Source organism: Phodopus roborovskii, unplaced genomic scaffold (genome assembly GCF_943737965.1).
Source record: "Phodopus roborovskii unplaced genomic scaffold, PHOROB, whole genome shotgun sequence".
Taxonomy (NCBI): domain Eukaryota; kingdom Metazoa; phylum Chordata; class Mammalia; order Rodentia; family Cricetidae; genus Phodopus; species Phodopus roborovskii.
This window is the reverse complement of record NW_026126517.1, coordinates 51,786,450-51,811,069: the sequence shown is the minus strand read 5'-3', so window position 1 is coordinate 51,811,069 and position 24,620 is coordinate 51,786,450. Positions and strand designations below refer to the sequence as shown.

Genomic DNA, 24,620 nt, shown 5'->3' with positions numbered 1-24,620 from the left:
GCTCTGTCCAGTGCACTTGATGTCACCCTCCCGCCCTCCCCCCGATAGAACATCTCTTCAAATTTAGTACTTAACATAGTAATACATGGTTATGTGTAGTAAGGAAAATGCTTGCTTTGTTTCTGCTGTAAGAGTAGGTAGCTTAGGTCTGGTGAAGATATTTCACGGAAATTACCATGGAAGTTTCATTGGATATAAGAGTCTGTAAAAGCAAGGTAGGTAGAAATCTTTTTGGATCATTCCTTTTTTTTTTTTTTTAATAGAAACAAGGAATGTATGTTTCCAACATTGAAAGTAATCCAAGGTTTGCAATAATTGTATTTAATATTAAAAAATATCCTCCAACATTATGGGACTGATTTCAGTGGTAGATTAGTGCAGCTCTTAGACCTCATGAGAGAAGTTTCCTGTGTAATAGGTGGTAGTTATTCAGACCTGGTAGAAATATAGACAGAATAAGTGACTGGAGTTCTCAGTCACAGAAAGGTTATCTATGTCACCTCTCCCCGGGATTCAGGGACCATTACAGAAGAGGGAGAGGAAAGAGTGTAAGACTTGGAGATGGAAAGGATTAGAGGCAAATAGTATCTTCACAATATGGCAGTACCACTGTACTCATACCCTCACACAGCAGCTGCACTTATCTGCATAAGATATGTACAATCAACTGTCAAATTCTAGCACAGAGTGAGAAGGGAGCTCATGGATACCCCCATCTGAGGAGCTATGAAGGGCTGATATCTTCTGGGAAAAGACAGAGTCAGTTTTCTTTAGAGGTGTATTATGATAGATGGTCCCACACCCAGAATATATTGACAGAACAAATTGGAGTTGATGAGATTTTAAGTTTAAAAAGGAGAACATATAATTGTAATGTTAAGGCTGATCTTGGAAGAGTTAAGGGGTGGATTTATAGTGAACATAATCAAAATATATTGTATAACATTTGGAAATATTTTAAAAATATTTATTAAAATATTACAAAATGAAGGGAAGCAGTGATGCACACCTTTAATCCCAGAGCTCAGCAGAAAGAGGCAGATGAATCTCTGTGATTTTGAGACCAGCTTGGTCTTGGTTTACAAGAGCTACTTCCAGGACAGCCTCCAAAGCCACAGAGAAACACTGTCTCAAAAAAACCAAAGCAAAGCAAAACAAAACAAAAACAATAAAACAAAATAAAATGTTACAAAATGGACATGTTACACTGCTCAGTGGTCAAAAGCTTGGCTAGAATGAGTCACCTCCTATATAGAAATATATCTATGTATTTACATGTAAATATTTACATGTAAATATTTATGTTTACATAGATATATTTCTACATAGAATAGTGTATGTATCTAAATAAGAGTATATATGCATTCTATTTGGAGGGGATATAATAAGCTTCTTAAAGTAAATTCTGGCTGAAAAACCATAGGCCATACATTGTGGTACATTAGAAGATGGTTCAGTGTTGAAACTATGAAATGAGAGGTGCCACTAAAGATGATGAAGAGGATAATGATACTTGTCATCTCTATAGCATCTCTCTTCAGAAGCACTCACCTGGATCTGGAATATCAATTGCTGACTTTAAATCACAGGATGTGTATCATTGCCCTTACATCCACTGGCTGTCAGGTAATGACCTACAAATCTCTCCTCTCCTTTTGTTATCTAGGTACTTACTACAAACTTGCTTATTCCAATTTTTGTAGAGCTCAGTGACTAGGATAGCCATTATGATGGGTGATAAGAAAGCCCACCTCTGGGTAAAAATGGAAAGTTAAACTCCTGCTCCAGTGAAATCTGTGGTGACTTTTTTCTTCTTCTTCTTCTTTTTTTTTTTTTTTTCAGTTCTCCTTATGGAAAAATCCTGTCTCTCTAAGGTTCTTCAAATCCTGTACCTGACTAGGCTGAGACTATCAACTTGAAAGTTATGAATAGGTATCACAGAGTATGACACATATTTATATGAACATTTTAATGGGGGGTAGAGTTCATTGTATGTCATTAAATGTACCAACTACCAGACTTTTAAGAGACATGGATAGGGAAAGCCAACTTCATTTCAATTCAATTTTGTAGAGAAATTAAATTCTAAGAAAGAAAAATGGCTATTTCTGGTAGATGTATTCTTTTTTTTAAACCTTATTTTATTCTTTCTCTGTGAGTCTAAAAACTAATCATGACGTCAAAAAATGTCATCAATTGTTCAAAATATTTACATGATACTTACAACTTTGGAGCAAGGTTATTCCTCATCTGGTTGATTACTCTAGTGCAATTGTAACCAAAGAAACCCAAAGAGGAAGTTCCCATGCCAAAGAGACAAGTTCAATTGATTATGTTTGCAATTCCTTCAAATTCTATTCTATATCATAATTTTTATTCCTGAGAAAAGTCATGTCAACTGAAGGAGTGAAAGTGCTCATAATCATTGCTGTGTTTCAAAAGGCATCCTCAGTCCATTTAATGTCTGGACCAGTGTGGACATTCAATAGGCTTGAATAATGCACAGTGGGAATTTGCTCTGACATTGTGCAGCTGTTGCAATGCAATTTCAATATCTTACTAACCACAGCAGTTGCTCAGAACTATGGGTAAGAAGTGAGATGGACAAATTGTCATTACAATTAGTATCAGCTGATGGGAAATGTCATCTTGTAAATATTTCTCTTATTGGTTAATGAATAAAGCCCTGTTAGCCAATAGGAAAGCAAGATGGGTGGGACTAGGAGACAAGGAGAATTCTGGGAGATGTAGTAGAAGAGAGTCAAGATGTAAGAGCTTGAGGGAGGAGGTACAGACCCTCTCTCCAGTAAGATAAGACCATGTGGAAACACTTATAGTGATAGAAATTGGTTAATATGTGTGTTATTTGGGGCTGATGTGTTTATGAAACCATGTTGGCGGGCAAATTGATCGTAACAATCAGCTGTACTTTCTCTTCTCTTCTTTTGATAAACCAGGAAGGACCAACTGAGGATAAGATGGAGTATCTCAAGAATGCCAAACAGATTGTCTAAAGATGAACAAGGATTTAAAATTTAAAGGTGAACGTTTTATTGTAGGCATTTTGAATGAAGTATGTCAAGCAGCATTTATATCATTTAAGGATGTCCTAATATAAATACCAATTCTATTAGCAGTTTAAAAATAAATTTAAATATACTCTAAAAGGGTGTTTACCTATCCTTGTTTCTTATTTATATCTGGCCCAGTATTTGCAAAATGTAGAGTGTACTATTTTCAAGAAATGTTGTATACTACCTTAATAAATTAATCTGGCTTTCAGAACTGGTTGGAAAATGTTTAGAGGATTTGGTAAGTTTGCACTATTTTGGTGTTGTACCTCACTAACATTTAAATTTGTTAATTTGAGAACATTTTATCAAATATTAAAAAAGAAGGGACAATTAAGGGAGAAACCAATTGTTTTCTAATTGTATTTGAGTCTACATTGCAGGAGAGGATTCACATCTGGTATATAAACTTTCTCAAAGGCTCATAGCTATGGAGGTCATGAGGGTAACTTCCTTTTGCTAAGTTGACATAATATCAACCTGCCCAAAAAAAATATCAACCTGCCTTCTGAATGTTTATGAATATAGCTATAAACTAATACTTTTTTGACCCCTGTCAGAGAAGCTTTGATTGGAAGTAATTAATGAATAATGAAGAGACAAATCCCTATACATTTTCATGAATAAACTCAGTAAAAATAACAATTTAAAACCATGTAATAAATTCAGTCAATTTTCAGCATACAAAAAACAGTCTTATCATAGAACCTACATCTAGCAACTGATGGGAGCAAATGCAGTGATCCACAGCAAAGCACTGGACTGTGATCCTGCAGTTCAGTTGAAGAGAGGGAGGAGGAATCACATGAGAAAGGGGGATCAAGACCATGATGGGGGAAAACTAAAGAGACAGTTGACCCAAGCTAGTGGGATCTTGTAGACTCTGTATTGTCAGCTGGGATACCTGCATGGGACCAAGCTATGCCCTCTGAATGTGAGTGATAGTTGTGTGGCTTGAACAGTTTGGAGGGCCCCTGGAAGTGTGACAGGAACTTATCCCAGGTCCATGAACTGGCTTTTTGGAGTACATTCCCTGTGGTGGGATACCTTGCTCAGCCTTGATACCTTAATTTGGTATGCTAGAGAGGAAACTTAACCCCCTCTGAGGAGTGGATGAGCCAATGTAATGGGGGATGTATAAGAGGAAGGAGGGGGAACTGGGGTTGCTATGTAAACTGAAAAATTTGTAAATAATAAAATCAATGTACAAGAATCTGTTGCATTCCATTGTGATAATTATAAAACTATTAGAGTCTGAAATGATGTAAATTCCATTTGTAATGACATAAAACACACACACACACAAAACACTTCCAGGAAAAGAAAGGTTTATATAGTGAAAACTGTAAAACACCAATGGCAGAAATGATAAACATACATGAAGAAATTAAGTGTTAGCATATTTATACTACTTCAAACAATTTGCAAAAATTGATATGAGTTACACATATTTAATTCCTATCAAAATACTAATGATTTTTAACAAAAATGGGAAAAATCAATGAACACAATATGTATAAACCAATAAAATGAATACATGGCTTAGTTACCAATTTATGAGTTTCTTTTCATTTTGTTTTCTGAAATTGTGTTCTTTGCATTTTAAGACATATTCCCTATTTTTTTTGCATTCAATAACAAACACTAAAACCAACAAATGTATTTTGGTTGTTTTTAAGAGTTAAACTTGCATTTAAATAGCATTCTGTGTTAGCACAGAAAACAGTCAAGGATGTTTAAATTTATCCCAATTCACATCCTTATTAATAAATTAAAACTTCAGACAATGATTTTGGTCTCATCTTTCAGGAAACATATTCAGCATTAATGTTAAATGTTTTATGTAAGTGTATGGTATTTTATTTCAGAAAATACTTGTCTGAATTGCCAAGGCCTGAATGCTATTCACTGTTAAAGTATGCGGGGGTGGTGGTCAGGTATTTTCAGCAAGCACCATGCCAGTGACAATTCATTTAAGCAGTAAATAAAAGGCTCTTAAGGAAGTTAATTTTTAAAACAACAGAAAGGTTAATTTTATGGTATTAGAAGAAGAATAGATTTATTCTTAATCTTATTTTAATTTAACCAGTTGGATATTTGAGAAATGCTTATTATTTTGAATAGTGTGTGAAAATATGATATAAGTAAAAAATGATTCATTTCTGTTGTTTAATACTATGTCATAGGATAAACTGTTATTTGTAACTTTTTAGATGTATAACATTGCATCACTTATCCAAACCTTGCACCCCTTATCAGAATTTTAGTTACCATATTCTCTTAAAAATTATGGAGATAAACAGTCCTTTGATAAAAGTGTTATAAGATAAAATGAGCTAATACATATCAAGAGCTTGGGCCTTATTTTGTGTCTCCTTTCATACATATTCTCTAAAATATAAATCTTTTCCCATATTTATTATTACTAACAATAGATTATTGTAGCACAACTGGGAAGGTTGTGCCTGATTTCAAAGATGCTATGACAATGAATAAAACCAATTAATTATAATAATCCTAATTAATGGACAGCTCTTTCCCAAACTTCTGTTTGTTATTTTTCTTATGCTAATATTCCCCATAATATTACAAATTATTGTGATTTAAAGTTAACAGACATATGGAGTGATTAACCCCGAAAAGATCAATCGACATTTCTAAATCATCAATTAAATGTTCCATATTCAGACATTCAATGAAATATAAAATTGAAATAAAAACCATAAAACCTTTCCATGAGGCTAATGCTCTGCTGTTTTTAAAGCCAGTTAAACATATGGCTAGAGAATGACTGAGTAGAATATCTTATGAAGGCATATACAAAGCCATCAGAAATCATGAGCTAATGAATATAGCAGAACATTAAAGACATCTATGACGTGAAGAAATGGGACTCATCCAAGGAAAGCAATGTTGCCTAAACTCATAAAATGAACCCAAGTAACATGCCATAGTAAAAACTGTAAATAACTCATGAACATCACAATGGTCATAAAACAGTCTGACAAAGCAAACAACTTTTCATGATTAAGCAACAGCAACAAACAAAAACATTCATCAAAATTGCATAATAAAAAGGGACATGACCAAAACAACCTCAGCAAAAATCAAATTGTGATATGAAATATTGCAACAGACCCCAATAAGATCTGGACTAGAAAAGGAGGTTCACAAATTATTAGCAACATTATACATATTGTTTTAGCCATTAGGGATAAAAAGGAAAAAAATTGTATAGATCTAGGTTTTTGAAGGGAAAAAATAAAATTATCTCTGGGAGATGCCATAATCACACATACACACACACACACACACACACACACACACACACACACACACACACACAGAGTCACAGTCACACATACAGATATTATTATTAATGAGTCATATAACAATGTAGGACATAACAGCCATACAAGAACACACATATTTCTACACATTATCAGGGAGCAATATGAAAACAAAAATAAGAACATTTCAATTCCAATAGCATCTGGAAAAATAAGAGTTATAGAACTAAATTCAATGTGTTTCAATGTGACTAATATAAAATATTTTAGAAGATAATAAATTGAAAGTTGATGGGAGATGTTATTCTGTAAATATGTTTCTCATACTGGTTCATGAATAAAGCACTGTTGGCCAATAGGAAAGCAAGATAGGCAGGACTAGGACATAAGGAGGATTTGAGGAGGTAGTAGGGAGGAGTCAGCATGGAGAGACTGGAGAGAGCTGAACCGCTGGCCCCCTCTCTCTGGTAAGGTAAGACCACGTGGAAATACTTAAATTAATAGAAATGGGTTAATACTTAAGACAGAGCTAGCCGACAAGAAACTAGTAATTGGCAACAGAATTATATCTAATACAGGGTCTCTGTGTGTTATTTAGGGCTGGTGCGGCTCTGGGCCCAGGTCAGCAAGAAAAACCTACTCCTGTTTCAATGTGACTAATACAAAATATTTTAGAAGATAATAAATTGAAAGTCCTAAATAAATTGAAAGATCCCATGTTCATAGATAGGAAAACTTAAGATGGCAATTTGTTGGAAATTAATCTACAAAGACCCTATTAAAACTTCAAATACTTTTTTGTTTGACATGGACTAGTAGAGTCTAAATTCAATATGGATTTTTAAGGACTCATTAGTAGCAAAATAGCCTTAGAAAGAAAACAAGTCTGGCAGACTTACACTTATCATAAAAATGTGTGACAAAGACACAATACTTTAAAGATTGCAATAAGTAGCATAAAGGTAGACATGGAATAGAATGGAGATGACAGAAATTAACCCATATGTCTATAGCTAATTGATTTTTAACTAGGAGTGCTCACTTTATTAAGTGGGGTATGAAAAATATTTTTGATAAGTTGATACTGGAATAAATTGACATGTAAGCAGGGTAGCTTTAATTCTTCTCCACACCATATACAAAAATGGACCCCACATAAATCAAATATCCAAAGAGCTAGAAATATTAATCTTTTAGGAGGGTACATCTATAATTTTTCATGACCATATATTAGGCAATGATTTCTAAAACATGACACAGAAAACAAACATTTTTAAATGGGTTAATTACACATCGAATGATATTATAAAGAATTCAAAGGGACAGTTGTACATCAGAGAAAATAACTGAAAATTAGGTAGAGTATATTGTCTAGAATACACGTTAAATATAAATACACAGAAACAGAAAGCAATTAATTTATTTTTAAAAACAAGAACATAATTTGAATAATTGTTTAACCAATTTAAGAAACAAAGAGCCAAGTAACCAATGAAAAGATATTCAGTGTAATATGTTTAGTCACAAGAGAAATGAAAGTTAAAAGAACAGTAAACACTATCTCATGACAATCAGGATAGCTAATATCTAAGTTAGAAAACAGTAGAATGAGAAGGTATAGCTGGTAAGATGGTTCAGCTGCCAAAGGTTCTTGCTGTCAACCCTGGTAACCTGAGTTAGATCCCTGGTTGTGCTCTGACCTCCAAACATACTTGATGTCTTACATGTGCTACTCCCCACAATATAAACAAATAAAAAACTGTAATGAAAGATTTAAGAAGAAAAAGGTATGAATATGCCAAAACCATTACAATGCTTGTAAAGAAGTGTCTAATGTGTAATAGAGTGTGGTACCACCTCAGTTACACATAGAGTTTCTATATAATTTTTAAATTTAATTAGCTAATTGCTGATTGTCTTATCTGTGTATAAGTATGTGCACTAACTGCATGCCTAATGCCCATGGGATCTAGATCTGATCATGTGTGATTGGCGTTTAAAATAGTTATTAGTGATTATGTGGGTGCTGGGAATCAATCCCAGATCCTCTGAAAGAGTAGCCACTTATCTTGACAGCTGAGCTATCTCTCCAGACCCTTAGAACTACTACATAAAACTGGGCAATGTGTTTTCTGTGGAAACCTAAAAGGATGGCTTATAATAATAAAGCATGGGGACTCTGTATCCAGCAAGATTTATCATGTCTCATCCAGTGCCAGAGCTGTTTCCACGTAGAGGGTCCAGCATATATGCACCTAATTTAAAGTCTTTCTTGGTTTCTTTCTTCATGTCTGTAGCCAAGATTTCTAGGAAGTCTCCTGATCAAATCTGATCTTTATTAATTTTTAAGAGAGCTATGACTTTTTGTTTCCTGTAGAAACAAAGCTATAATCTCTCCCACAATGCAACATATTTTCTGACTTCCATTTTGAAGTTAAAACATTTTTAAATTATATAGGTTGCTTTGATTTAGAAGTTTCCACAATCCAATCTGTCTCAGTAGTTATTGTATTTTGCACATTAGTATTTAAAAAATTCAAGTCAACCAAACGCCACACAAGATCCAGACACCCTGTGTATTTCCCATCTTTACATGGATTATTCTTTTTATGTTATTTTTTAAAGACTTTACTTATTATTTTAAACAATTTTTATGACTGTATCCATTTTTCATTTATTTAGCATCTAAGCACATTTTTTTTAACATACTGTGCCTTTTTAGAGGTTTTCTGTGTCTGGACATGGCTTTATGATACACTTTCAGTGTTCTCTAATCACATGAGACAAACTTTAAACTGCTATGTCAGCCATTGTGTGGCTCATCTTAGCACATGACAGTGGTGGTTGGCTCTAGCCTACAGCAAGCAGCTGGTGGCCGTGTCTCTGCACCACCAAGCACTGGCTTGCTTGAGAGACTGCAGGACTGGGAAGCCATATCTGGCTCCTTAGTCAGAACTTTCCTCAGCTTTCTAAGGCTCTATGTTTGGATATTTAAGCCCTACATTGGTGGCTTATATAAATGGATTTTTCTTTAGGCTGCCAGCTCACACACAAAAAAAGAACAGGGAGACTTCTTATTAGTTATAAAAGTTTGACCTTTATCTTAGCTAGCTCTTATAACTTAAATTAATCCATTTAATCTACATTCTATCACATGGTGTTAGAATCTTCCATCTTGCACCTTCTGTTTCTTCTTCATGTTGCCTGGATTCTCCTGTGTGCCTAGATTCGTCTTCCTCTTCCTTTCTCTTCCCGGACATCCTGCCTATACCTCCTTCCTAGCTATTAGACATTCAGCATTTTGTTATACCAAATATCCCCCAACAATCATTTCCATGAAAGAGTCATGCGGTAAAAAGCATTTAATAATACAGGACAAGAGGCAAAAAGGAACACAGAACCTTCTGAGAATCAAAAGGGTGTGAGAAATCTTAGTTGTAAAATTCAAAGAGACCATGTGGGAAATGAGATAGAAGCTTCCTTCAAGCTGTATGGCCTTCATAATGCCCAAAATTTCCATGTGGGCTTCTGTGGAAGGAAAGTCAGAAGTCTTTTCCACCTTTGGATCTTGAAACCTGCAATACCAACTTGCCAGGTAAGAAGTGCTTACTGGTGCAGTAGTGGCAAGAATATTTCTGGTTATTCTGAGTCTCACCCCATTTGAGTGAGTTAATACCTAATATTGGGAACCTGGTCAAAGGTTTATGGCTGGGAAGGCCATAAGCACTTTGAGTAAATTGACTACTTTTGTTTCCCTAAACAGACATATTAAACAACTGTTTCCACAATATTTGTATTAATAACTATAGACTGTTTCAGTTTTCAAAGAAGTTATCATTTGCAGTTAATTAATATAGAGACCTAGAGTCAAAATGTGGAGAATATGTGACTGTTGAGTATGCAGCCATACATGGGACACCCACATTCTCCCTTAGAGAACATAGTGGAAGAGGGATTGGAAAGAATGTAAGAGCTAGACAATAGGGAGAAAAACTATGAGATGCTGTCTTTTGAACATGAGATGGCCATGACACTTATGAATCCACAACAGCCTGCAGAGGACTTAAACAAGACTCCAGTCAGTTTCCACAGCCTGGCACAGCCTCTTCCTATAGCACAGCTTTGCAGCTTTGCTAACCCCTCTTTTCTGTCTTTTCAAGATAATTGCTACACTCTTACCAATGATGGTTGCAAAGCCAACCTTGCTTCATTTTACCCCTTTGCTTCTGGTTTTCCAATTTCTTTTGCTTGAAAGCCTTCCTCTTTAGTCATTGGGTGCCTTCCTCTTTGTCCTTTAAGGAGACAGCTGGAGGAATGTTCTGAGGACAAAGCCATCCACTCTTGGTTTGTGCTCGCTGACTGACATATTCCTTCATGACCTTATAGCATCATGTGCTTCTTTCTATCCCAACAACTCAGAGACTTGAAAACCTAAACATTTATCACCCAGTCAACTAACTGGTCACTGCGGGTGATCTTACTCATATCTATGGCATTTGTTTCTAGACAAATTGCTATAAAGAGAGTAAATACTCAGAAAAATATACTGGAATGGATCCATAAGGTTATGTAGGCTTGAAAAAATAAAAACAACAAAATGGTTTCATTCTAGAAATAAGAAAATAGTATATGGAACAGAAAGTGTATTCTGAGTTTGCTGAGCAAGCTAAGTAAAACCACTAGGAAATAATTTTTAAAAAACCTGCTTTTGTGAGTTATTTTCCCCACCCTGACTAATTTGTAATATATTCAGGTCACTAGGAGAGTCAACGATATCTAATAGAAACTATTCTGAGTATTAAAAAAGACATTTCATTTTTATGGAGAGTGTTAATGCAGAAATTTATATGTACAGCAAATAATATTTGTGCTGAGAAATCATATAATTTACTCTGGGTTTTAGACCAAAAGCAATGAAATAATACATCTTAAAATATTATTTTAAAAGCAGATTCATATTACTTCCAAATGCAAGATATTGTTTTGAAAATATTAATTAATTTAGAGAATTTAATGTGGCAACCTTAAAATAAGAAATAATATTGTGTCTTGATATTGGATTGACATCAAATCTTATTCACAGCAGAAAGATTTCAAAGTGAATGGTAGCCTGAGAAAACTGCAAAAGATGTCAGCAGGCATAAAGAAGGGCCCAGTTGGTAACAGTAAGAAGGACTGAGATATTAATCATCTCTCTTGTGCTTAGAGAAATGGAAAGAGCATTATAACTAGGACATTTAGGTGGAATTTTTATGGCATTGGAGTAACACAGACTTTAGCGAAAGAATCTGATAAAGCACAGAGAAGAGGAAATGGAATGTTCTTCGACTGGAGATAAATCTAGGCTTGTTACAGCATAAGGCACACATTGGAATAAAGTCTTGAAGATGCTCTCATCTCTTCCCCCCACTGACAACTGTAACACATGGGCATGATTAATCACAGCAGAAGACTTTTAAATGGAAGACAAGTATAGACAGGTTAAATGCTGTGCAATGACAGCTAATGACAATAACTCAGAAATGGCAGATGGAGCCCGTGTTTATAGATCATCAATAGAAAGGAATCTGCAGACACTAACAAATATAACTCTAATCAAAGGTATTAAAGGTACAACACACCTTCACAGTTGAAATGGATAGTGTAGGAAAGCAAGATTAAATATTAATAAGTCATAGGAAGACACCAGCCCTCAACAGGTACCAGATTTGTATCAGTGGATTTGAATGAAGTCCATAGAAGGCCTGCTCCCCTCTTTCATGGAGGCCAACAGTTCTGGAGGAATGGATGATTCTTTGGATGATAACATTAGCATTTAAATCAGCTCCTTAAAACTCTAACAAAATTAAATTTATACATGAATACATCATCATTTTATTAGTTCTTTGAGAAGTTTGTACTTATTTTTATCGTATTTACTCCCCCTTCCAACTTTTCTAAGAGCTACCCTACATTGCCTACATACCCAAATTTATGTTCTTCTTCTTTTTTCTTTTTTTAACCCATCAAGACTAATTTGATCCCAGATATTTTGGGATACAGAGTCTTTTACTGAGGGTGGGCGCCTTCCAGAGGGTACAGTCTTAGGGGGGAAAATGACCCTCCTAGCAGCTAACAGCAGCCAGTAAGTCTTCTGCAAGGATTGGTACTTTGTATCCAGCTCTCCTCTCCATGCTGGGATTTGTTCTGGCTCAGATTTGCACGGGTCTTGTGCATGTTGTCACAACTACTGTGAGTTCCTATGTGCAGCTGCCCTGCTGTGTTCAGAAGACACGGATTCCTTGCAATCATCTATAGCTCCTCACTCTTGCACTCTTTCAGACCCCTTTTCCCCAAATGATCACTGGGCTTTGGGAGGAGAGGTTGTGTTATAATGTGTTCCTTTTAGGGCTAACTATCTTGCAGTCTCTGATTCTCTCCACCTTGGACAGTTCTGGGTCTCTGCATTAATTGTCTACTGCAAACAGAAGCTCCTCTGATGAGGGTTGAGAGATACATTAATCTATTACGATAATAACTCATTAGGAGTCAGTTTAATACTACATCCATTTAGCAAAGTAATAACAGGTTCTGCTGTTTTGTGACAATTGTCCTTGAAAGTACAAATCCCTGTTAAATACAACCTTCAATTAAAAATGATCCTCTCCTCACTTTTGATAAGGAGTGGCAGGCAGTGCCTTAGCAATCCACCCACTGCCAAATTGGCACATGATAAACAGTGCGATGCTATAATAAATATTAAAATATTTGGATTTCATGACTTTTGCACGGGCTGCTTGAGACTAGAGGGGCTCATGATTATTTCTACATTTGCATAACAAAGACAAGTGGAGCAATGGATCCGTGTTAACCATGTGCTGACCTTTCAGCTATGACCACAGGCTTACGCGTGCCAGTGTATATTATAGAAATTGTATGTAAAACAGGCGGGAAGTAATAGAAAACCCACAAAGGGATCCACAAAGAAGCAATCTAAGGCAATTCTCCTTATCCCCCTCCCCTTTTTTTCTTCTTCAGCTTCATCAGTCTGTCCCTCAGCCCTGGGGAAGGCTATGCGTTGCAGACTCACTGCTGGAATGAAGAGTGATTGAGTTGGAGCTGAGGTCAAGGTAAATCTCTGCTCCCAGTCATTGCTGCAGCCTCCCCTTCCCTTTCCCTAGCTCCTCAGCAGCTTCCCCTGGTGCAAATCCCCTGCAAAGACACCGAAGCAGCCGCTGAAGTTGCCGGGCGCAGGGCTCCGGAGACATTGGCTCAGGAACTTTTCACGTCATTCCCAGCTCCGGAGCCCCTAGTCGCGGCGGCGCAGCCTTTCCCACCGCGGATCCCCGGTGCTCATGGGGCAGGCAGAGACAAGCTTGCAGCAGTAAGCCGAACCGGACCAGTCCGTGATGTCCAGCACCAAATTGGAGGATTCCCTCCCTCGTCGCAACTGGTCATCTGCTTCAGAGCTGAATGAAACTCAAGAGCCGTTTTTAAACCCCACGGACTATGACGACGAGGAATTCCTGCGGTACCTGTGGAGGGAATACCTACACCCAAAAGAATATGAGTGGATCCTGATCGCAGGGTACATCATCGTGTTCGTTGTGGCTCTCATCGGGAACGTCCTGGGTGAGTCTGGTCGTGGGCAACCCTCCAGAAGGGCTGTCACCTCCCCTCCGCCCAGGCTGCAAGGCTGGGAGACCCCTCCCTTCTCCTGGGGTGCAAACAAAGAGGTCGCTGCTCTGGGGTGAGGTGTCTAATAAAAAAAAAAATTGGTTAAGTTTTCTGATTTTACAAACTAGGAAAGCTCTCTAGCATGATTTTTGTGTTTGCCTGCAGAGAAAAGAGGGAAACTGTTTCTGTTTGAGAACCTAGATTACAACAAGCCCAAGGAGAGGGACAAGGACCTCCAGGTGGATTTGCTTAGTGTAGGGGAATCTGTAAGGCTTTTGTGCAGGTTGGGTGGGTTTACCGGGGAGATGAAGTCATGAGGCCTTCATGAGCTCTGTATCATGCTATTTAGCAAGGAGATTTAGGCTCGGGTCAAGAGGTGGTGATGAAGGGACAGAGTGGAGGCAGAGGAGTGCGCTCAATCACAGAAGCAGGGTTAAACAGAAGCCTCTTCTGGAGCAGCAGGAGGAAGGAGGAGCGTCCACGAAAAGTGCTCCGGAGCTAGTCCTCATCACCCATTCATTCATTCATTCATTCATTCATCCATCCATCCATCCATCCATCCAACCAACCAGTACATATTCGCCCCAATGAGTGGTTGTTACCAGTTTCAGAAAAATATTCGCACCAACTGATTCCTTTTTCTTACAATGAGACTAATCTTAATGTCAGAGTCTGTCTAGGTCTGTGTGAACACAGGTTTCCTCGCTCGCTCACTGCTGTTCTCCCCACCACATTTTTTGAGGTACAAAGTGAAGGGTAAAGAAACTACGGGGGCTGTGATGGTGGATTCATTAGGACAGGGGGAGGATCCCTTTCAAGAAAGGGAGCTTCCTTCTGGAGAAGGCTACGACTTAAATTGTGAATGGAAGGAGTGTGTACCTTGATGAATGGAGAACAGGAGGCTTTTCAAATGCAGAGGGCAGTGTGGAGGAAGTCTGGTGAAAATGACAGGAGGAGGCAGGCAGCCTGGAGATGGTGCTATCTCCCCAATAAAAAGGGGAGAGCTGAGCAACATGAAGTGGACTGGGGAGCTGGGGAGAAAAAGGCAAAGATTGTAGCTGCAATGAAGGACAGTAGGGAACTCAGTAGGCTCTCAGCACTACCCAGCTTTACCTTCTCTTCCAATTCACAGTGTAGATAAGCTGACAGTGTGTGACTGAGAGGGGCTCTTTAGGAAGAATGTTAGTCATGAGACGAGAAATCTCTGAAAACTTTAGTTTGCTCTTTATTGTTTTAGGATATTTTGCTGTTTTGATTTTTTTAAGATTAAAAATAAAGACCATCTTCTAAGTCCCCAATGAAAGAAAATGGACATGTGAGGTGATTCAGCCTTTTGCTATAAGAATAAGTCTTTCAGTGGTTGTGTCTGTTCAGTTTCCCACCTTGTCATCTCCAGATTCAGCTATACACAGCACTATGAGCATAGCAGCAATCATTGCATGTGGCCCATACTTATTGCTAAGTGAAATGATCAAAATTGAACATGCATTGGGTATCTACTTTTGCAGAACCACTTGACATATACTCTATTGCTTAAATCTTAAAATAAACCATGCCAGAAGATAAAACAATGATGCCTCATTGGAGGACATGATTCAGATTCATCCCCATTTGTTCTGACCTCAGAGCCAGAGTTCTCAATTGTTATTCTACTCTAGAGCTAGAAAGCATGTAGAGAATAGATTCTCTGTTCTGGGTTGTCTGCAAAAAGCCTATTGGATGGGCTTCCTTTTCTCCTCTAGACCCATGTTCACTGCCAGTAAAGTTCCACTGTCATTCACTTCACACACACACAAATCCCTGTCTAGGAAGGGATGTTACTACTCTTAAATTCAAGAAACATAAATCTTAAAACAAGCAAGAATAACTATAAACCATCACCAATTTCCTCCCCCAATTTTATTTTAGATGTAATATCTGTGATAAATGTGTCCTTATTGATGTATTCAGTTTGCTTTGCATAGACTCTGTGATAAAGTCTTCAAGGCCTGATTGCATAGTTCAGATATATATATATATATATATATATATATATATATATATATATATATTGTTTACACTGGAGTTACTTCATAATGTCAGTGAAGACAGCACTGTCCACAGCCTCAAGTCTTTAAATACCCAGTTCCATCAGTTCCATTTAGCTTAAAATAAAGGTTTACCCAAAGAACTCTAGTCTCTAGATACTGATCCCTCAGGACTGAAATACAACTGAATAACACTGAAATCTCTTGGTGAACTGAAGCGCATGCTTTACTGACATATTCCCTGAAAGATGGTGAGGTTTGGATTTGACATTTAAACAAATGAGCAGTGCCATTACTTACAGACTTCTTGATCTTTGATGTCACTGTCAAATCTGCAAAATGGATTAGAACAAGAATTACCTTCATGCCTCATGGTACAAATAGCTCTATTTCTGGTATCAGGAGAAGTGACACTACTCATGTAAGATTAAGGGATGCCACGTGTATGAGGGAGACACAGCACAGGCAGCAGATGTAATTATTGACCCTCAGGTCCATACAACATGTGCACTTTCATGTAACTGATTGCTTGGAAAATATCAACCTTGTTGAACTTGCAAATGCAAGCCATTAGCTAGAAGTCTTTTCTCTACAATGTTCTTTTATAAAGTGATGCAACAGAATATTGTCTAAGCATAATAGCAAAGACTTGATCACTCAGCCTCTTCTTTTTCCTCCTGACAATCTCTCACCATCATTATGTCCCCCACTTCATTATAAGGATGCTCCTTGCAGAGATAGAAAGCAGTTTCCTGGAAACAAATGACAAAGTCATTCACAAAAAAGGTACAATTACTGTAAATGGGAGTTGATGAGTGTTTGTGTTCCAGCAGAAAGTCATATGCATGTCTAATTATGGAACTTTAAGTCCTAGGAAGCAGTAGGTGGTAAGGTACTATATCTTATAACTAGGTCCACTCATCTACTTATTTAACTGATATATTTTGAGAAATACTTTATTTATGAAATGGAGGTAAGAAGAAAAATGCTTTGAAACACTAAAGTAAATAAATTAGATGTAATCATTAGTCCTTATTCCTTGAGAAGAAAATATTCAATTCTCTGCTTCTTTTCCTCCATGTTCCATAATATTGTTTCACCTGGGAAATTTCAAACTTCCCTATCATTACCTCAGTATGGAAAGAAGAAATCACCCAAACAATGGACATTCACCTAGTTATGCTTCCTGCTGTCTGTGTGTGTGTGTGTGCTATCAAGTTCTGAACTCTCCAACACTCCCCCCCTTTTCTAATTGCAAACAATTGATAATACCTGCTTTTTAAAAGTCATATCACAACTAATACATAAACAATTTCCCCTTGTATAAAGAGGAATGTGCAAACATGTTTTTCTTGAAATAGTAAATACGGATTAATGTAATTTCTTAATCCTTACCGTTCCTTTACTTCCACTAGTGAAGCACTCCCTGTTGAAGTTTGTAAGCATCTTCTGCTGCCATAGCCTATCTTGATCCATGTGGCTCTTTGGCCTGTGTTCTCATCCCATTCCTTAACAGAATGTTTTTCTAAAAGAAATGAGTAAAATGGCATTGGCCACAATACTCTTCCTTTGCACATGAGATCCATATATCCACAACTTTGGTATTGTCTGCTTAACATTGCCTTTCTTTCATTCCATGAAAATCCTTCCTGATTTTTTTAAAATCACAGATTATACTTACTTGCAGCATATCTTCTTTGTTTGTTTGTTTAGTGTAGATGCTGTCAGTAATTAGGTCTATTATTAATAATAATCTAAATAATTATTTATAATATTTTGATTCAATGAGGTTAACTACATTGTCACCTAAGGATTTAATCAATAAGAGTTAAAACAAATTCTATTCATGAGGTGGTGGCATATATGTAATGGAGTTGCTTTCTAGAGTTAATTTGTATATCCGAAAAGTGGTACTGGAAAAGCTACAACTCTATTCCAAGCCACCTTTGCAGTTAATAACAATGTGATGTTACTACATGAGACCCAATTGTCATGAGCATGTGTGTCATATTATATTTTGGTGAAAGAATCAGGATATTGTTTTCCCTAGTCACTCTTGTCCTACCATGGAAACTTTAGATTTACACATCAACTTACCTGAAAATCAAAATTGGGAAGATAAAGCCAAATAAAGAAAAAAGAAATCTATAAGGATGCATAATCTAAAAATTAAACACAATGTTTTAGGTTTCTGTTTTTTCTTTCTGATTTTAGTAGGAGATCATAACTAATGTAATTAAAGAATTTTCCTCATCCAGCATCTCTATTATGTTTGAAATTTTCCCATGATAACATTCTAGCTCACTTAGTTCTCACTGGGTTCTTCACAGTCAAAGCTACCCCGTGCTGATGCTTCTTCTCTAATGGAAGAATATCCATTAGGTTCAGCATTCCAGAGGTCCTTGCTCTGCTAGGGGTATTATCTTTGATAAATAATGACTCACTGGGATAGAGCTGTCAGTAAACATGTGACACGTATGATTAGTGAGTTTATCTCCCATTCCTTTTCTCACTGTAAAGGAAAATGACGACTATTTATTGAATACTCTGAGCCAAGCCCATGTGCTGGGCTCCACTCACATATGTTTCAATGCCATTGTACAATCAAATTAAAATGTAGAAATCAATAACTGTTTAACAAATGAGGTGAGTGGGGAACTGCAATTTTAACCAATCTGAAAGTTCAGTTACACAGTAAGTAGCAGCTCTAAGTCTCAAATATAGATTTGTCAGAATCCATCTTCTAGTATGTCACCTGTCCTCTTTATCATGGGAAGCACTGGAGACAGAAGGGAACAGACAATGGCCCGGTGCCCTCTAGAGAGCTTACAGTGCTGTCCTGGCATGTTGTCACACTGTTTCTCTGACTGACTACACTTCAGCTCTGAGGATGAGCTCACTTGATAAGCCAATCAAGGTCAGGGTAGGGTTACATTACAAGAGAAAGTTTCAAGGTAAAATAGGTACTGCCAAAAATGCTTTTGCCTGCTCTGGAGAGCTGACTCACTGGGGAAAAATGTTAGATAATTATGGCTAAGGATTTTTATGTTATTGAAAGTATTGTTAGACATAACGTAAGACAAAAAACACTTAAAACCTGATATAATCCAGAGAACCTTGTCCTTTTTCTTTATTTTTAAACAGTCATGCTTTTAAATACTAATATTTTATTGAACAGATATTAGTTGTTATTAATTTAACCATGCAGATTTGATAGATATTTTAATTTACATTAAATTCCTATTGTTAGATCTGTTGCCTCGTAAAAAATCTAGCTCCTCAAATTAAATGTCTGTTTTGTTCCTTATTCTCATTTAGCTATCACTGTGATTGAGTCTTTGCTAATAATTTGTTTTCAATAGTAAATGCCCAGAAACCATGTTTAATATTTACAAAACATTTATTCTTAGAAAATCTTACTATATTCTTTTGTTCATTACACATCAGAACACCTTTCTGGGGTAGGTTGTATTTAACTTAAAAGATTGAATTTCTCGTAAATCTCTAAGGAAGAAGAACATGGGACATAGAAATACCCTGTAGGTGTTTGCTCAGAGAACAACTGCCCATTTCCTCTCGTTCCAGAGGGCAAGATCAGGAGCATAGTGACCCTGTCTCAGCCTTCTGTCAAACCATCTCTGATTCCTGAATTTGTCAGTAGGGTGGGAACACATTCACATTTAATGAAACTCAATAACTTGTCAGAATAAGACAAGGATTTCAATGTCTTGTTGTGAAGTAAGAAATATAAGTCCTTTAAAGACCAAAGTCTCTCCAGTCCTCAGTCTTTTTCTGCAGGCAGATTAACATGAAGAGTTTTGCCTTAGTTATTTTTTATTGCTAAGGCAAAATGCTGTAACCAAGGCAGCTTAAAGAGGAAAGAATTTACCTGGGGTTTACAGTTTCAGTAAGTGAGTCCATGACCATCATGGTGAGAAACATGGCAGCAGACAGGCAGGCATGACATGGGAACAGTAGCTCAGAGCTTATATCCTGATCCACAAGCGTGAGGCAGAGAGTGAGAGAACTAGTATGGAATGTTCTGAGGAAAAGAAACCTCAAACCCCACCCCCAGTAACACGCCAACAAAGCAGCACCTCCTAAGCCTTCCTAAGCAATTCCACCAACTGGGGATCAAACATTCAAATATATGAGCCTGTGGAATCAATTTTCATTTAAACCACTTTCAGCTGTGATGGGAATGAATAACCAGGTCCTGCCGTAATAGCAAATAAACCCTGACTTTTTATCTGCATGGCCCTACAAAAGCTTATTGTTTCTTTTTCAGAATTTTAAAACTGTTTATGTGTGTGTACGCCTTTGTGGGTTTATATGTATCACAATGTATGGGCAGGTGCCCTCAGAAACTAGAAGGTGATGCTAAATCCTCTGGGGATGAAGTCACAGGCTTATTGGAAGTGGCATGTGATGTCAGGAACTAAATCCCAGTCCTCCGTAAGAGCAGTATATAATCTTAACCATGCAGCCATTTCTTCAGCCCTGTGTGTATAATGCAACAAACAATGCAGGTTAGAAAGTCCATTACATCCAATGACTCATGGTCCAAGCAGCCACTGTTTGCCACATCCAATACCTGGCATGTGAGGCAACCAGCTACCAAGGTAGCTTCTGATACCCCTGCTTCCTGGTGTTCATACCGTGTCTCCTAAACATTCACATCATCCTTGTTTGGGTCACGGTGGAAACAGCATCCAGAAGATGAGAGAGCATGCTGCTTCCAAGATTACATTTTAAAAGAATAGAAACTTCAGCTAGAGTGCATATTTTCTTTCTTCCTCTGAAGCAAGCCTACCTGTTGTGGGATTAAACTCTCCACCCACAAGATAGAGAGGAAATGAAGATGATTAACAACTTTAGCCACCACATGGTTTCTGGGAATTGAACTTGACCTCTAAAAGAGCAGCCAGTGCTCTTAACAGCTGAGCCATCTCTCAAGCCCCACTTGACTGAATCTTAATGACAGACTCAGAAGCAGAGTTTTCCATCCAAGCTCCATGCCAAAATTTGGCCCCTCTGAAATCCAGAATACACTTTGATTATTTTAAGCAATTAGGTTTTAAGGTAAGTTGATGCGCATATCCTAGTTTCCATGGTATGACAAGAGTAAAGTAAAATAAATAAATAAATATAAAAAAACAGATTTATTTCTTTTTAGCCAACATATGATTTGACAAAGAAACACATGATTATTGAGCATCATCTAATAACATCGCATTGCATCAACCTAATTGTTAAGAAGGCTAGGACTTGTGCATGTCTGTCACAGGAAAGGTATGATACTAAATGATGTTTTAATTTGCATAAAGTCAGAGTAAGAGAAATGAGAGAAATTCAGTACTCAGTGGCACAGCAATAGAGTTAGCAAAAAATATTGAGAGGTTTGATGCATTAGGATCGAGGGTACAAAGAAGAAATCTGAGAGGCATGCACCCCAGTTTAAGAGACAGACATACAAACCATTTCAGTACTATGTGGCAAGAACTCTGTTGGGTGAGGGTGCGTAAAGAAAGAGAAACCCACAAGAAGACTGGTAAGCACCTTTGCATGTTTAGATAGAGAGCCAGGAGAAGAAGACATCTCACCTGAGTTTTAATGAATGAATTCAAGTTACCCGGATAAAGAATATTGGGCAAGGATGTTCCAACCAGAGAAAACAATGTAAAATCAAAGAGACATGAAATAACATGGACTGCAAAGACAATAGTAGCCAGTAACTCCTGAGTAAGCACAGGTAAAGAAAGACTGGAGAGAAGTCTAGGTGGTGATGCATGGACCAAGAATAGCCTGTGCATCACGCCTAAGATCCAGGAGTCTTGATGAACACTTCTCTCTTGGAGAGCAATGTTGTATACTTTTAAATTTCTGAAATCAAGAATAGTTAAAAAAAAAAAAAAAAAAAACGTTTGCTGTTCTTGGTTCATAATGAAAACACAGCAATGATTAAAATTGTACTATCCCAGGTATGTGTAATGGCTCAGTGGGTAAAATGACCAGACCCCAAGCTTGATGACCTGGTTCAGTCTCTTGACTCCACATGGGAAGAAAGCACTGACTCCCACAAGGATTGACCTCTGTGTGCACACAGTGTCAAGTTCACAGCCATATACAAATACACATCAACATGCACACAAAAATAAACATGATGTTATTATACAATTGTAATATTCTTCTCTAGATTTTCAAGGTGTTGACGTTCCCAAACTCAAGGGGGTATTTTTAATTATTACCAGGGTGAATGAACTAACCTTTAAGAAAGTAGAAACACAGAACTTGGCAGTAAGACCCTATTTCTGAAAACACCATATACTTGAATCAGGGAGCATGGAGAAATCAAGTTGCTGCTGGCCTGGAAATTCACCCTCACTAGATAGCTTCCATGGTGAATTCATAGCAGGTGTAATACCTGCTACTGGAGGATAAAAATAAGCAATCTTATCCACCTGAGTGTTACGGTGATAAAGTCCCTCTCCTGGCTAAGAATTACTAGTAATTTATAGCTATAGGGAAAGAGTTCTTTACAAGTGTAGGCCCTGAAAACTTGACCACATTCCAATGCATGTTCTCACACCCAGGAATATATAAGCAGCACAAATTGGACTTTATGTGTTTATTAAAAAGAAATCTGAGGACACAAAGTTGGGCCATTATAGAATGGGCAGTGGATCTAGAAGGAGTTGGATGGAGGAGTAAATGAAATAAAGAAACAGTATGTTAAATTCTCAAAGAATTAAAAAAAAAAACACCTAAGAACACAGAAAAGAGAAATATATACGTTGTATTTATTTATTTATTGTGTTAGGACTGAACTTGGATTTCTACAAATGATAGAGTATAAACTCTATCACTAAAAAACCTCTCAGCCTTACTTCTGTTTCGTGTTTTAAGAAAATATACATATAAAAAGAATTGCATTATATATAAAGCAATTATTGACAGGTACCATTAAGCATCTTTCCCCAGCAGTACAAGCCCTTCTGCAATGCTTAGGGACTTATCCAGGAAACCATCTTGCTCCTCTAGGAAACTTTTAACTGAAATAGTTTAGGCTTTTTTTTTTTCAAGAAAAGTACACCAAGATCTTCCTAAATAATATTCTATATTTCTGCAATATTTGAGGCTACATAATGTACCAAACCTTCACTTAAACTATCTTTGTTTCAAAAATAATCCCTAGTTGCCTTTATGAATCTACAGATACACTTGAGTTCCGTGTTCCAAATGCACGATGAGAACTGAAACCAAATGTCACCATGACTCCAACATCCTGTCAGGCAAGCACATCTTTACCTGAGGACAAGGTGTTTCAAGCATTCCTACAGAGTCTTAACTTGGGAAATACTTCATTATGTACCTGTGTCACAATTAAATCAGACTAATTGTGAATTTTTCATTGTGCAGAAAATTGAGAAAGAGAGAGAGAAAGGGAGGAAAGAAGGGAGGGAAACTAAAGAAATAATTAGAAACAGCTCAAATGTCCAGGGCTCTAATTCCAAGCTCAAGCTTAACTAAAATAGAGGAAAAGGAATAAAAGAAAAAGAAAAATCATACTTCTGATGAAATATAAGCCCAATGTTGATAATTTCTTGATGGTTCCAAAAGTTATTTTTAATGCAAATACAAAACCAATAATGTTCTGACTGATTCTGGTTCTTCATTCCCTGAAATTATATATATATATATATATATATATATATATATATATATATATATACATTCAAAGGTGCAATTTTATCCCAAGAGTAGTATTGCCACTAAGTCTAGCAGACATAAAACAATCAGGACAATCTTCTCAACAATGTTTGTTGTTACTAGTCAGTGAACTCCATTAAAATCTATAGAATTGATTGGTGGGGTATTATATTGCCTTCATTATGTAATTCTCCAATAGAGTGTTTGTAATAGTCTAACTTAGTCCTGCAGCCACAAGTATGACAAAGCTATTACTGGCCCTTCCCTAGGTGGCAACATTCAATGTTAGAGAGTCACTGGTATGTTAGATTTCTGAGTAATTTCTCCTTCCTAAATGGGGACTAACCTCTGCATACTGTTCTCCGGTTTTATTCTTATATATATGTTAAGTCTAAAAAAGTTGAAAATATCCATTGACTTTAAGGAACACTTAAACTGCTTTGTGTATTTTCTTTTAGTATTAACTGAAAGGTTCTTGAATTCTATAATTACCATGGGCTCAGTGATCTATAATTGACTGATTACCTGTTCATTGGTTCTAGAGGAGATGAAGATGGAAAGACAAAAGAGGGTTAAGCCAGAGATGCTATTTTCCATCTTGGACAAAGACCTCTCACAATGACTTTAAGTGCTGTGCATTAGCAACAATGGAACCCTCTAAAGATTATTTGTTTCTAGTTATAAGAGCACATATTTATCACCCAAGTAGAAACAAAAGCAGCAGACTCAGTCTTATGTAGAAGTGAGAGACAAACAGAAAACACAATGTCTTACAGCAACATGGTGATTTTCTAGGATTATTTAATTTAGAACTATTTCATTTTCTTATTTCATTCAGCAAATATGTTTTGAACAACCACATTTTG

General features: G+C 36.9%; 1 protein-coding gene across 1 annotated transcript in view; it reads left to right on the top strand.

The window, feature by feature from the left end:
• The first annotated feature begins 13,388 nt into the window (after nucleotides 1–13,388).
• Hcrtr2 (hypocretin receptor 2) overlaps nucleotides 13,389–24,620 on the top strand; it is a 90,867-nt gene continuing 79,635 nt past the window's right edge. The window contains exon 1 of the mRNA XM_051197969.1: nucleotides 13,389–13,972. Coding sequence (XP_051053926.1) covers nucleotides 13,750–13,972 — 223 coding nt within the window. The 5' untranslated portion in view covers nucleotides 13,389–13,749. The remainder of the gene's footprint in view (nucleotides 13,973–24,620) is intronic.